At 42.4% G+C, this 15305-nt stretch overlaps 1 protein-coding gene across 11 annotated transcripts in view; it reads right to left on the bottom strand.

Moving 5' to 3' along the window:
• Tenm2 (teneurin transmembrane protein 2) overlaps positions 1–15305 on the bottom strand; it is a 1223220-nt gene that overhangs the window by 356606 nt on the left and 851309 nt on the right. For all 11 annotated transcript variants that reach the window (XM_085829022.1, XM_085829023.1, XM_021175392.3 and 8 more), the window contains one exon: positions 12029–12238. In XM_085829022.1, the coding sequence (XP_085685148.1) occupies positions 12029–12238 (210 nt within the window). The remainder of the gene's footprint in view (positions 1–12028; positions 12239–15305) is intronic.

Raw genomic sequence — 15305 nt, 5'->3', positions numbered from 1 at the left:
GACAGAGACAGAGAGAGACACAAAGAGAGACAGAGAGTGAAAGAGAGAGAGAGTTTAAGATGTGGGGACCTTTAAGATGTGGAGCCTAGTGGGAGGTCTCAAGACTCCTCCCCTGCGCTGTGGCAGAGCTCATATGCTCCTGCCACTGTAGTCACAAATCCCATTGAGGTGATGCAGAAAGGGACCCTTGCCAGAGCTGGTGCTATGATTAAAGATTTCCAAAACAGTGAAACTACATACACCTCTTTTCTGCATACGTAAGCTTCAAGTGTTTTGCTGTGATAACAAAACTACACTAATTGAGACTGTTGATATTCACTTGATAGTTTTGGGGTACTGTCATGAAGCACGATTGCTATTTTCATATTGTCATTTTATCTAGCTTCATGAGGGGTTTTGAGCAGTGCTGGGAATCAATACTCAGTGAACTAACTGTTTGTGTTCAATAAAATAGACAAATAAACAACAACAAAAACACCTTGGCCTAGCTATGAATCCAGGCCAGTTTCTAACACCTCCTGATTAGTGACTGGCTGATACCCAGGGCTATTTTGTTTTTCTCCAAGGTAAGGATTGTATGAGTCACCACAGAACAATAGTGTGTGTGTGTGTGTGTGTGTGTGTGTGTGTGTGTGTGTGTAGTTCAGTGAACAGCATATAGCAGTCATTTGTTTCCCTCTAGCATGTGGGATCCTGGAATCAAAGTCAGGGCATCCATCTTTGCCACAGTGCCCATACCTGCTGAACCATCTCCATGACTATTAGTGGATACTTAACCAAAGAAGACATACAAATGGCAAAAACGGACGTCCCATATCAGTAGTCACTAGGGACTGGAATCATGTCACAGTACATGCCATTTCACAACAACCAGGATGGCTATCGCTGAGGAAAAAACTATCCAGAAACAAGCGTTGCGGGGTGGGGGTGGGGTAGTAGAAAAATGAAGACCATTGTGTGTTCCTGGTAGGAATAAAAAATGATGTGGCTCATGCCTTTAATCCCATCACTTGGGAGGCAGAGGCAGTTGGATTTCTGAGTTCTAGGCCAGCCTGGTCTACAGAGTGAGTTCCAGGACAGCCAGGGCTACACAGAGAAACCCTATCTCGACCCCTCCCCCCCAAAAAAAAGATGTGGCCACTGGGAAAAACAGTACAGCAACTCACTAAAACCTTCAAACCCATCACTATCATGTGTCTTAGTGATCCGGCCAATGAATATCATTGTACATTGCACATCGTACTCCCAAAGGAGTTGAAGGTCAAACAGGTGACTGCACAGTCATGTTATCTGCAGAGCGAGAAGGTGGTCCAAGCTGAGTGTCTACTGATGGCTATGTGAATAGCAAAGTGAGACACACAGAACATCCACAGTAGAAATTAATCATCTTAAAAGAAAGGCAATTCTTTCCCATGCCACAGCAGGGATGGGACCAGAAGGCATTACAGCAAGTGAAACTATCAGTCACCCATGAAAGAACAAACATAGCTAGATTCTATTTATATGAGGCCCCCAGAGTGGCCAAACCCAGAGAAAGAAATATAATTATGGCTGCCAGGAGCTAAGGGGGGTTAATGGGTGTCAAACTCTATTTTCAATCCTTTATGTCAATTTAAATCCATGGCAACTGCTTTCAGATCTCGATAGAATACCCAGTATACCCTGGGCTCCAAATCCATTCCACAAGAAACACATGAATGTTGGTTGGAGTGGATGAAACTATCCTGGAGATGGATAATTACATATAGTGTGAGCAAAGAACTGTGGGTAAAATATGGGGAGAATGATAGCAATCCTGATAGGTGTATTTTATCATGGTTAGGAAATGTGTGTTGGAATTTATATTGGCTGTGCTTGCTGGCGCCAGACCTATGCAAGATCAAGCCAGCCAAAGCTCCAGCAGGAATGGCGGAGGGGATCAGAAGTCCTACCTTAGTTGAGGAGCTATTGGCAGTTGATGGCTACTGGGGGTAGAAGAAGTCAGTCTTCTTTAGTAATGGTCCAGTGGATGCCCCTGCACCTGAGCATACTGGGAGCACTAAATTGACTCAGCAGGTTTGAAACAGAGTATGTGAAATCGGAAGAGGTAGATGGTGGTGAGCTGATTCAATCAAAACATATTATGTACAATTTTGAAGTTCTCAATACTTTTCTAAAAGTACATTGTAAAAAAATGCTTGTTTGGTTGGGGAATAGCTCAATGGTCAAAACCTGCACAAGCTCCTGCATTGATCTTCACCACTTCAAGAAGTATTTGCTAACCTAAAATATAACCCTCCACTGTATGTATGTATGTATGTATGTATGTATGTATATGTGTGTGTTGCATTTTTGTATTTCATAATTATGTACAATCATTGTGTACCAACTGAAATTTAAAGAGTTTGAAAAATAAATATCAGATCTAACCTCTGCTTCAGTTGATTTAAAATCTCTTTTCAAGATATTTTGATGCATTAGGGTATCCTTTAGAAATTCATGCCAGCTTCAGGAGCTGCAGACAACACTGTTTCACACATTTAAAAAAACTGAAATATACACTATTCAATTTTATGGTCCTAGGAAGTATTTGAACTACAGGTTGGATTTAAGCAGTATGGAGTTCTGAGACCACACTTTTAAAAGTTATACATATCCTTAAATCTTTTTTATCTGATGAGACTGTGGAATTCCTTATTGGAAAATATATTTATGCTGGGATTTAAGAAAATTTGAGACATTTCCAACAAAAGAACTAGTGTAAAGCTATACTGTAGAATGACTAGTAAACACAGTATAGGTATCTGCACTTTGAATTAAATGTGGAATGTTACGAGGAATTTGGGAAGATCTGAAGATCTGGTTAGGGCAGGAAAATGTTAAAGATTGCATTCAGGTAGCAGTCTTTGCTTTGCTGGGACATCGGTTCTTATGTACCCAGAAGCTGAGGACAGAGGTGGAGAAGCAGAAGATACACAATGCGGATCGACCCTGGGATTTGTGTCAATATCCAGATTATTTGCTGAGGGGAAGTGGTTCTCTGCTGGCTGTCACGTTCCCTCTGTGCATCTCCAAAGGAATTACCTGTCCATCTTCATTGTGTGCTTACGGGCACTGCTGGTGCAGAAGCCTCGTCCCACCCTAGCTGGGCTGGAAATTGGTGAACTGACAAACTATTACAGGCATGCATGTTTAAATGCATTTTACAAGAGGGAAAGTGAGAGTAAAAGTCTTATATCTACAGCTTTGTTGGGCAAGATGGTAGTGTCTGGACTTGAGTGGTAGGTATACCTACTGTCAAATCTTGGCGTTGGAGACTTTGTTCTGGAAGATGGGGGTGGACATTTCTAAAACCTGAGGGGCATGCTGATAGAACTATGCCCCCTCCTTTGCTCAGGTTACTGCCACCATTTTCAACTCCGTGTTACAAGCCCCAATACTTATTTCCACAACATATACAGGTAAAATGCAAAGATTTGCACTGCATTACTGTGCATTTTGGTTTTAACATTAGTGAAGCTCATGGTGCTAAAGATGGAAAGGGATAGAAAAGGGGAAGAGGAGATGGGGGTGGAGGGATGGGAGGAAGGGGGCAGTCTGGAAGCCTTAAATTCTGGCAAAGCTTGGTGCAGGTGGGTACAGGTAACTCACCAAAAGAATGCTACATAAGAAGGAAGCTTAGAGATCTTTCAAGATCTTTCAATGACTAATGACAGGTAGATAAACTGAGGCCAAGAAAGACTGAAAGACTTGGAAAGTCTCACGCCTGCTGCAGATCAGGGGTAAGGTATATAGAAAGGTCAAATTCTATTTCTGAATCAAACTCTAGGAAATCAGGTCAACAATCATTAAATTGGACTTCCTGAAATTAAAAATCTGCTGTGCAGCAAAGGTCACAGTTACTTGAGTGAAAAAAAAAATCAGCCTACGAGTGGCTGAAAAGTCTTTGCTAGTTGTACATCTAACAGAGGATTTACATTTGTAATAAACAAAGAACACAAAAGTCTAAATAACAAAAAATTAAACAGAGATAGTCAGGAAAAGGGCCAATAAGATAACATAGGGGAAAAGGTTCACTCTTCCCTGCCATAAGAGAAGTGCAAATCAAAAGTACATTGAGACCCCACGTGACTCTAATCAGATATCCATCATTGAGAAAATAAACAGGAACAATTGCTGTCAAGGACATAGACAAAAGGTAGTTCTTATATACTGCCAGGGAAAGTGTGGAATAGTTTGTTCTTTATGGAAATCAATATGAAGGTTTTCCAAAAGACTAAACCAGATCCACTGTATAACCCCGCATTCCCACCCCGGAGTATGGACACAAAAGATCCCAAGTTGAACACATCATAGAGGTATTTCATCAACACTTTCTGCAGTATCATTCATAACAGTTAAACTATGGACCAGATAGATGTTCAAGAAGAGAGGAATGGGTATAGAAAGTGTGGCATATACATATACACATAATGCAATATACATATGTGCATATACACATACACATAATGTAATATACATATGTGTGGTGTGTGTATACATCATACACATACATATATACTTAGTCATAAAGAATCATGAAGTAGTGTTGCTTGCAGAAGAATTGATACAACCAGAAACAGTTATATTAAATGAAATCTCAGAAAGGTGAGTGCCCTGTGTCTTTCCTCCTTTGTGGTCCCTAGATGTTCTACAGTCCTAGAAAACCACATATAACTGTAAAGAAAATGAAAGTGGAATCAGCTAGAGAAGAAAGAGGAGAAATGGGCTGGGGTAGGGTGAGCAGGGGTGAGCTGAGAAAAGGGAGGACTACAGGGAGGGGGAAGAGTAGGAGAGTATGGACTCTCAGGGGAACAAAAGAAAGGGGGGGGGGTTCAATGTACAACACATATCTGTAAAGGTTTAAAAGATACAGACAAAGCCAAGCTCTCCATCTTCTACTTTAGACTTTTCCCCATTATATAGATGTTCCCCCCAGATGTTAAGCTTTGTGGGAACTGAGAAACAAAAAGAGTTTGTAGAGTCCCTGAACTGGAATGAGTGTCTCACCAGGAAGAGTGTGGAATGGAGGTGTTAAGAAGTGGAGAGTCAGATGCAAATATTTGCACCCAACCAATAGACAGAAGCAGCTGGCCCCTGTTGTTGAATTAGGGAAGGGAGAAAGAAACTGAGAAGAAGGGCGACCCTGTAGGAGGACCAGCAGTCTCAATCTGGACCCCCGAGATCTCTCAAACACTGGACCACCAAACAGACAGAATATACCAGCTGATTTGAGGCCCCAACACACATACAGTAGAGGACTTCCATGTCTGTGTTCATTCAGAGATGATGCACCTAACCCTCAAGAGACTGGAGGCCCCAGGGAGTTTATCGGTCAGGTGGAGTGGAGGGTGGGGGCATCCACATGGAGACAGGGTGGGGTGATGAGGAGGTGTGGGATGTGGAGCAGTCAGAGGGTGGATGGGAGGAGCAGGGAATGGAATATGGAGTGTAAAAAATAAATTAATTAAAAATAAAAGAAGTGGAGGTAGAGGGTATTTTGTCGTGTGTACTTGGAGCTTTCAACCTTTGCAAACTGTAACCCCTGGCTCTTTGATACCAAGCCTCTGCTGTCTACCATATATCTCAATATATTCTGAGGTTAATGTCTGCCACAAAGCAGGTAGAGAGTTTACAGTAAGGAAGTTTTCCACATTTAGGGGTTAAAGTCCAAGCTCTTTATTTTTCTACTGTGTGAACAACATTGACGAGTCCTCCAAACTCCTTGTGTCCCAGCATTCTCCACTAGAAAAGGGCGACAGTGATAATTGTTGCTACACAAGCAAGATATGGTGGGGTTAAATCCAAGTTCATAATGAAAAGTGCACATGCGTTCAGAATAACTAGAAGCGAGTGGAAAGGGTTGTGAGCTCATAGCCAAGTCCTGTATGGCTCTGTGTTTCTGGAAGGAAAGAAAGCTCTCCAGAGCCAGTTCCAAGCACCGTCAAGTCAGCCTACACTGCCCAGTGAACTTGCAATCCAGACATGACAAACAGCCTTCTGAGCACAAGAAAGAAGTGAGGGGGTAGCTCAGAAAGGCTGGCTTAGGCCTGTGTGGAAAAAAGCCAAGCTGAAAAAGTGAGGGATAATTGGCACAAAGAAAAGGGAAAGAGTACTGAACCCAAAGCCAGCACCTCCCACTCTAGGCTAGCCCTTCCCAGGGCTGCCCTCATCTGTAAACCACTCAGGGCTCCCAGGCTCCTATGTCACAAGTGTAAATGTGCATACAAAATGTAACACAGCCTTGTCACTTACAGATTTACCATTTAAAGACACTTAAAAAGAAAAAGAAATTGATATGGCTTATATATGTGTAAATATAAGTGTATACAATCTATAAAAGTAGAGGGCATTTGTGGTGTCTCTTATGTCTTCTTTCCAGAAAATTCTCCACTGCTTTCCATCATATACAATGTAAAAGCAGTAAACTTATCAGAGGGATGCAGTTATAAATGGTATGTATCCACTCAATACATGTTCATTTAATCATCAATTATGAATCTGCTACCAGGGCACAGAGGAGGAGCTAAAGGATGGAATGAGGCTAAGAGAAAGCCAAGGAAGCAAGGAGACCTGTGATGGGATAAACAATCCCATATCAAATACAGCGACTTTGGGAGATTGGAGGGGAGGGGAGGGGAAGGGAGGGGGGGGAGAGAAGACAAAAGGGAGAGGGGGAGGGGAAACGGGAGGAGAAAAAGGAAGGGGAGGAGGGAAGAAAGCAGAGCACCTGGTCACTTGAGCAGAAATCCATCCTTAACTTACACAGTAATAACTCCAAACTTCTCAGGAAATCCTAGAGGAAATGAAACTTCAATGGGTAAAAAAGCAAGACGATGCATAGTACTTGAAGGAGACTTTTCTCCCCCACACTAACTTTACAAGGGCAAGATATTTCATTCATCAATGTTTTAAAGACTTATTATATCTGCAAGTGTTTTGCACATATGTGTATATGTTCTATTCAAGTTCTTGGTGCCTCCAGAGGTCAGAAGAGGACAGCAGATACTCTAGAACCAGAGTTCTAGATGGTTCTGAGTCACCTTGTGAGTGGTGGGAATCCAACCCATGCCCTTTGTAAGAGCAGCCCTAGTGTTCTTAACTACTGAGTCATCTCTCTAGTCCTAAAAAATTCACTACTTAAAAAAAAAAAAGCAAAACCAAAAACGACTTGAGTGTGCAGCCTTCTCATCCATCCTCAAGGCTCCCTGTTGATCATGGTAGGGTCCGAAGAGTGAGACTGTCCTGGTAGGGTGCCGTCCTTGTCATGAATGGATAGTGTCATCAAGACACGTTTATATACTGGTTATCTCCTTTCAAGGTTTTAGATTGCGCTGTTACTGCAGAGTCTGCTAATCCACATACCAACATTAAATGAGCAATGATTCTGCCCTGTGTCACCCATGAGATCTGCAGTTTACAAGTTCTGTGGGAAGAATTAAGGGCTGTCATGAATCAAGCCAAGTTCTGCCCTCGGAATGTTCAGTCTTTGAGCGCTTGTACCATTGCTGTTAAGCTGAGAGTACGGTGCAACTTGTCTAGAGGGAGGTCCCAGAAAGTTTGGGGAGGGAATTGCGTATGTTTTGTGAGTACTGCTGAGAACTGATTTGTCATCTGTGATGTACCCAGGACCCTTTCTATGGTGAGAACGATACTGTTTCCTTAAACAGCCACTTTGCTTGTGTCTCTTGGTCACTATGCACCCTCTAATCTGTTTTTCTTTTTCTTTGGCTACCAGGAAGCTTAGACTTAAGTTTTCTATCTACATTAAATAATACAGATTTTATTTGCATGAACAAACATAATGCCCCCGAAGACTCCTCTAACTATAGCTTTAGAGTTTTTAGAAATAACTGTTATAAGGGAGGTTCTAGAGAAAGATAGGCAGAGAGAGAGAGAGAGAGAGAGAGAGAGAGAGAGAGAGAGAGAGAGAGAGAGAGAGAGAGAGATCTTTCCTTTTGATGCCAGACAAGTAAGACAATCTTTAAGATATCTAGGTAAATGCTTGGGGAAGAGCTTAGTCTGTATAGTACTTGTCTTGCAAGCCCAGGACCTGGATTCTATGTCCAGAACACATGTAAAAAGCTAGTTGTGCTTAGATGCATGCCTTTAATCCCAGTACTGGCAGTGGAAACAGGTAGATCCCTCGTGCTCACTCTGCAGCCAGCTAGCCTATGTGGTGAACCCCGGGCCAACTAAAACTAAGGAAACTAAGGAACTAATGTGAACACCACCTGAGGAATGACACCTAAAGCTGACCTCTGGCTTCTACGTGTGTGCAAACAGACATGCACATGTATCACCCCCTCCAAGTAAAGAAGTCATACCTAAGCAGGTGAGTACACACTGTAGCACGCCACTTAGAATGAGCCAAAGTCTTGCTGTCTTACAAAAGGAGATATGCTGGGGCATATCTCCTTTTCCCCCATGCAAACTTAGACTTCTCCTCTCCATCTTTGGATGGCTCATCTCTGTTGCTGAGGACTTCCTGGAAGGTTCTTGTCAGTGTCCCTTGCTTTTATTTCTAATGTGTAGTGTGATGTTGATGGTAAGTCCTCCAAACCTCTATGGAGAATCAAAACTCAACTTTCTCTACAGGAGAGGGGTAAGCATGGTCTTTTGGTAAGTGCATGATTGTGGCCTGTATATTTTATTCCTATGCTGACAGCAAAACGCACAGCTGATATACTGATTTGAAAGGGAGCCCCGCTTTTCCAGATGTAGAAGCGTCCTTTCTGCTGCTGCTGGGATCTAGGTTATTTTCCAGATGAGTGATTTCATGGGATCTGAAGTTATACTGCTGTATATACAAGAAATAGCTTTGGTGCTAAACTGCTCTGGCAGAAGGTCAAAAACACAGGGTGAGGCCCTGGCCCAAGCTCAGCTAGGGGGAAACAAAGGTTTCAGGGGCTGGATTTATCCAGTTCTGGAAGCATCTCTCCAACTATACTATTTGATTGGCACAGACAGAGACTTAGAGCAACTTGGCTGCAAAGGTGGGGCAATCTGAGTACCATGCAGTAAAGAATGCAGTATAGTCAAAAAATAATGACAGTTGGTGCATAAAGGTTAAACTTGGTTGTTGCTTCGAGAGGTTTTCCTGTTGGGAAAAACCATTCTAGTTCCTGTATTTTTTATCCAGTGTGTCTCTTTAAAACAGAGCTTTGGTAGGCAGGAAATGTGTGCTGTGACTCTCCTAATGCCATTATCAAACCATGGAAACAGTAAGAGGAGGGCAAGAAATAATGTTTTCTTGTTGTGAATGGACTGAATATGCTGGAAGGTATTTTAACTAAGGGGCAAAAAACCAACAAAGTCTGAACTGCTACATGATTTTAAGATTCCACTGTCATTGCCAAAGGACCAACTTAAAGATACTCTTCATGATTAACCGGCTAAACTTAACATACCCAAACACAGGGGCCCCTGTGCTGGTGCCTACAGCACCTGACAAACTCAGCCACTTTCATCAAACCCAATCGAAAACACTCAGGCACTGCTCTGCACTCTGCATCTTTGGTGTCAAACTCCATTTTCAATCCTTTACGTCAAATTTAAATTCATGGCAATTGCATTCAGATCTTGATAGAAGCTCCAATTTGCCCTGGACCCCAGATCCATTCCACAAGACATATATACATGTACAAGTGCCCACATACCCCAACTGGGCATGCTCTCATTTTAGCTGAGCAAGAGTGAAGCGCGTTGGATGAATCCCTGCTTATGCGAGCCTTAGTGCACCCTCTGATAAGAGGCTGTTGGAAACAAGGCGGCCATTCAATGAGGTTCGTGTGAGCATGGCTCTTGTTTGGTATGAAAATGGACCTTTGCCCTTTTGGTGCCATTTCCTTCTCTCAGTGAAGCTAAAATCACTATCAGTTTTTGAAGCAAGCTGAACAAATTGGTGTAGCTGATGAAAAGCGAGTAAGTTTGGCTCTAAATCTATAGATCTGTTCTGCCCACCCAATGATGAGCTCTTGATTTCTATACAAAGCCAACAACAACAACAAAAATCCTCTATTGACAACCAACAACCTGATAGACCCACCATCCAAAAGGGAAGGAACTGCTCTGCGTGCTGTCACTAAGAAAACATTCTGGATGTCCCTGTGAGAACAGCTGACCTCGCTTATGGAAGTCATCTTTGCTTGGGTATCCATACATGCATAAAAGGATGCCGATTCTAAAAGCTCATTTTCTCTTTAATAATTGTCTGTTTTTCAAAAGCTATCAGCAGGTGCACATCATTTCAAAAGCCTCTTGTCCTTCATAATACAATATTCATCACGGTTGCATAGTATGAAATAAAAAGTAGCAAAACACAGGCGAGGGTAGTTCAATTAGATGCAACATAATCTCTGCCGGAAAAAAAAGAAAAGAGAAAAAAAAAGAAAAAAGACCAAAAACAGAGAGAAAAATATAGTGCTGAAGCTAAAATCAGGTTCTGATGAAAGAAAAAAGGAAATATATTTCCACATATTTTTAATTATATAGAATTTCCTCAAACATGATTTTTCATAATATATTCCATTAAGTTAACATCATATTTGAAGAAAGAGCATTTTCCGATTTCATTTTAAGCCTGATTTTGAGCAATTACGGTGTCATTGTTCTGCGGTAGAAAGGTTGAATTCATTTACTGTGTGGTTATGTTAGTTATGATTGATGTCTCTTCTCCAAATGATAAACCAATCACCCCGATGATGTAATGTCATTTTAAGAGTGCCATAATCACATTTCTCTCAAACTAGAAGCTCTGATGAGTTCTAATAAAGATTTATGGTAGATTAAAGGCCTTCATAATATCAACAATGGATTGCTCATTTGATGAGAGATTTGATTAGATAATTTAAAAAAAAAAAAGAATATGAGTTTGCTAAATATATCAGGCCTGGCTTTGAATAAGGGCATGGGCCATCATAAGTAGCATTCGATTGGTCCATTTGCCAAATGAATCATCTTAATATACTTAGGCGGTCCCCTATAATTGGTGAGGTTGAGACCACTGGTAGCTTATATTCATGGATAGAGCCAGAGAGATCTTCGCAGGGAGAATTCTTGGCATCTCTATTGCTTTTGATGATCGGTGTTAATGAATATCATGAGCAGTTAGCTCAGAAGGCAGTGCCAAAGCTTTGGGTCAAGTGCAACTAATTAGTACCATACTCCCCATCCCCCGGGGCATGGATACCGAATCCCTAGGTAAGTGTGCCCTCTTCTGTATTCTTATGTTCAGGTGAACAGTCTACCAATTACTGAATCCAAAATAAGGCCTGATTATTGCTCCACTTTGGCCAATTCTTTCTAAGACTTGGAGAGTAGGAGTTGAGGCACAAAAATCCTCAAAAGTGGAGCAGAACCTAGTGTTCAGTCCCTCCGTTCTGTGAACAAGAAAACCCAAACAAGAACTCTGAATTTAGAAGCTGTGTTTATCACAGTGCCTCATGATCAGCTCATTAAATTCAAGTGAAGTGGCACAAGCAGAAGGTCACAGAGAGGTCACACCCCAAACACTTCAGTCTTGGCATGGAATTCAGTATTCATGTCAAGGGAACACATTTTCATCACAAAACCATATGAAACAAGCAAGGGGAAGTCAGAAGCCAATGATAAAAAACAGCAGAACTGGGAGGCACAGGGATGGGGCATGTGAGGGTGTCCAGGGTCACTCAGCTATGACCACAACCATAGTAATACAAAATTCAATATTCCAGTGTCTCCCCACACTTCACCTTTGAATCCAGCATGCTTTCACATGTAGCCCTGGGCAAATTCCTCCCTCAGAAGGAGGTCCAGAGCCTGTTATAACCAGGAAAACCTCTCCAACGGCGGTGACCTTCAACAGACGCCTCTTAGAACTACCACGCCACAAAATGACAAATGCGTTTCACCTTGGTGCTCCCCACACCACTTTCTCCCAGCCTTTGTTTCAATGGTTGTCATTTTGCTGGAGACTCACAAATGTCAAACACAAAACACCACACAGTTAGACACCACAGAGTTTCCTTACCACTGCTGGAGGCTTGCTGGGGCCCTGAGCATGCTCTGAGCAGGTATGAATTGGGGGAGAATTCCTCATCAGGGTTGGTGTCCATGATCTGATGGGAGGTGTTGCTGTCTAGCAATGGCATCTGGCAGCTAACTGGTGGAGGATTATGGGAGCTAGGCAGCTGAGCAGATGGGAGGAGGCTAGACGAGGATGTAGGTGGAATGGGACGACCTGGGAAAGAGGACAGAGGGGTCAAAGGTCAGCAATGAGTGTCATGAGAGCATCTTAAGAAAGTTACATTGAAACCAGCTCACAATACAAATATATATGTATAATATATATATATTTAATGTTCCAGATGCACTTTTCAGAACGGTTATGGTGTTTCTTAAGCAGCTCAACTGCATTACCACTGCTTGTATGATACTTCATACTTTATGAATATAATTCGGAAAAGGGCATCCATTTGAGTGAAATCAGTCTAGAAAAAGTTGAGTTCTTTCTCTCTCCTTTGCTATGATTCCAAGTCCTCCCCATCTCTCCCTGAACCATCTCCTTGCTGGTCTTCCTGTTTATACTCTTGAGAGATAGTCCACCAATTCTCCCTTGTCCCCGTCTCTTCTCCACAGTCATTGAGATGACGTTTCCCAGGTCGAGATCAGCTCATATCCTCTTGATACCCTCCAATTGCTTTCCATTGTATGGAAGGGAAGAAATAATAACCTCTCCTCCTGTGATTCTGGGCTTATCCTACCTTCTCTGGATCATAGGTGTTCACCCCCTTACCAAGAGGACACCCTTCCCACATGGCTCTTTATTCTCCAGTGAGCAGGCATTCTTATTTCCTCTGCATGAACATGTCAAACTACCCCCCCCCCCTTTGCAAAGAGTTTCATTCCCACTTTCTTCCCTGCTTCTACTGCCTGGCCAGTATTCTCAAGACTTCAGTTTCTCTTCAGTGAAGCTCTCCATGTTTGCACGCTTCAAACAAGAACTACTTTCTCTAGCCCATCAGCCCATTTCAATATCCTCATAGACCTTATTAGTCCCTGGTACTCAAAATTGTATCCCCAGTGAACAAATCAAGAGGCCATACAAAAAATCAAATCCTTTAGCTTAGTGTAAGAGATGAAAACAGGTGGACAGACAGAGCCTGCATTGCCATGACAGTGGTTTGATCATTCATTGCATCACATGGTTTATTTGGATATTGTGAAGGACTTCCTGTGAGATAAAGCAGGGATGCCCTATGCCATAATGAATGGCAGTCAGGCTAGGAGAGGGGGAATAACCTGGAGGTGACCATAGGCAAAGAAGGTCCCTTCCATATGGATGACCGTCGGAACCTTTTCCTCACCGGCAACAGGCTCCTCACACTGACTCGAGCAATGACAATTTCTGTCTACACATTCTGCCAACTGTGCCCTTCTGCCCAGGGTCATTTTAATTGTTGCCTGTTTGGTTTGTTTGCAAGGAAACTAAGGAATATGAGCCAGGAGAAGCAGCCCATGAAACTGAGATGTGGAGGGAAACTGGAGAGTCAGATGAACAGTTTGATTCGGAGAGGTGTTCATGCCTGAAAAGTTATACTTTCCTGAAGAACTGCACACACAGAGGTGCACTCAGACATTCTGCTAGATACCAGCACTTGCTGCTGCTGCATTCATAACTGTATTTCCTCATTTATTATTATTATTAACTGCACTATGCGGTACCCTGGATGGATGGTTTTGGTTCAACCAATGCATGTGCAGTTGTTTTGAGTCCTAAGGATTCCACCATTCTGCCTTCAGATCTAGTGAGGAGTCAGAGGGGGTTCAGATGATAAGAAGCAGGATGGTGGAATGCACTAAGATAGGGTACCACCAGGGCCGAAGAAGGAGATGTTTTGGCAGGAGTGGACGCTTGAACAAGTCTCTGAAGAAAATGCAAGTGACTCTGAAGAGAGAGAATGGAAGGAACAGTCATAAAGAGGCATCAAACCACTGTCAGCATGGTGCCCTTTGGAAGGACAGAGGTGCCACAAAGTTGAAGATAAAAGAAGTTTAAGTGAGTTTGAGGTTTTAAAAATTATGTGTATCTACAAGTGTTTCATAGAGGTCAGAAGAGGGTGTAAGATCGCTTTCAGCTGGAGTTGCAGTTGAGTTGACCAATGTGGATACCAGGAACTGAACTTGGGTCCTCTGGAATATCTGCTCTCAGCCACCGAGGCCATTTCTCCAGCCTTAAAATTTAAATAGTAAGTTTTTTACCCAATAACTCAATGGCATTGTCAATGGGTAAATGGAATAATTTGAAGAGTTCAGTAAATTCATAGCTGTTGTGGAGCAATGTAAGTCATGGCATTTCTGTCAGGTGCTTAGGCTGAGTGCTCTGGAGCTTTATCAGAATCAATGCCAGCCTTGAATCAATAATTCTCTCATAGATGTTCTAACAATGATGCTATAACTACCACCATTGTAACTATCACTGCTTATTGCATGGTATTGCTCTGTCACTCACGGCATGCTCTGTTTCCTTGCATATTTCTTAATCCTCAAAACAATCTCATTGTGCTAGAATGACCACATATTCCCATAAAACATGAGAATAGAATGTTCTCATTTTATAGACGAAGAAGCAGAAACAAAGAGGCTGAGTTCAACAGTTAGAAAATGTCCAGAGCTGGGCTTGCCCTTGGGCTTCTTTTTCCCAAATCCACCTTGTATCTACTCATGGTGCTTGCTCAAACAGCATGGTGATAAGGTGATGGTAACAATAACAATAAACAACAATAATAAATAGTAATGATAATGTTACATAGAGGGTAGGAAATGTATGCAAGAGAGATACTTCCAAGGTATAGCTCCTCCCTATCCCAGGGCTTCCCCTGAATCTTAAGTTGAACCTGTGTGTGAACCACACATAGCAGTTATTATCCTATAGAGCTCCAGGTTTTCACTGTCAATTGTTCTGATGTTTACAGTGATGATACTCTCTGACTGCAGATGGCCCCGACTGGGACCTGTGTACTCGGGGCTGACATCCACTTAGTAGCAGGGCTCAGGTAGGGAGAGATTGCCACAACGTAATCAAAAGGCTTTCAAGTGTGTGCTACTGAGGCAAACTGGAACTTGATGTCGAAGAACAAGAATGGCTGTGAGCCAATTTTTAAAAATTCCTTTGAGCAAGTGACTGAGGTGGAGCTAAGGTTCCACCTCAAGTGCAGTTTTCCAGGAGCCAGATAGGTGGAATCATTCTTTCTATGAATTTCTGGGACTTTTGTTTAGCATGAAGTCATTTCATACAGTCCAGCCAA

This window comes from Mus caroli, unplaced genomic scaffold (genome assembly GCF_978045245.1).
Source record: "Mus caroli unplaced genomic scaffold, Mus_caroli_1 scaffold_13, whole genome shotgun sequence".
Lineage (NCBI taxonomy): Eukaryota > Metazoa > Chordata > Mammalia > Rodentia > Muridae > Mus > Mus caroli.
This window is presented reverse-complemented; position numbering and strand designations above follow the sequence as displayed.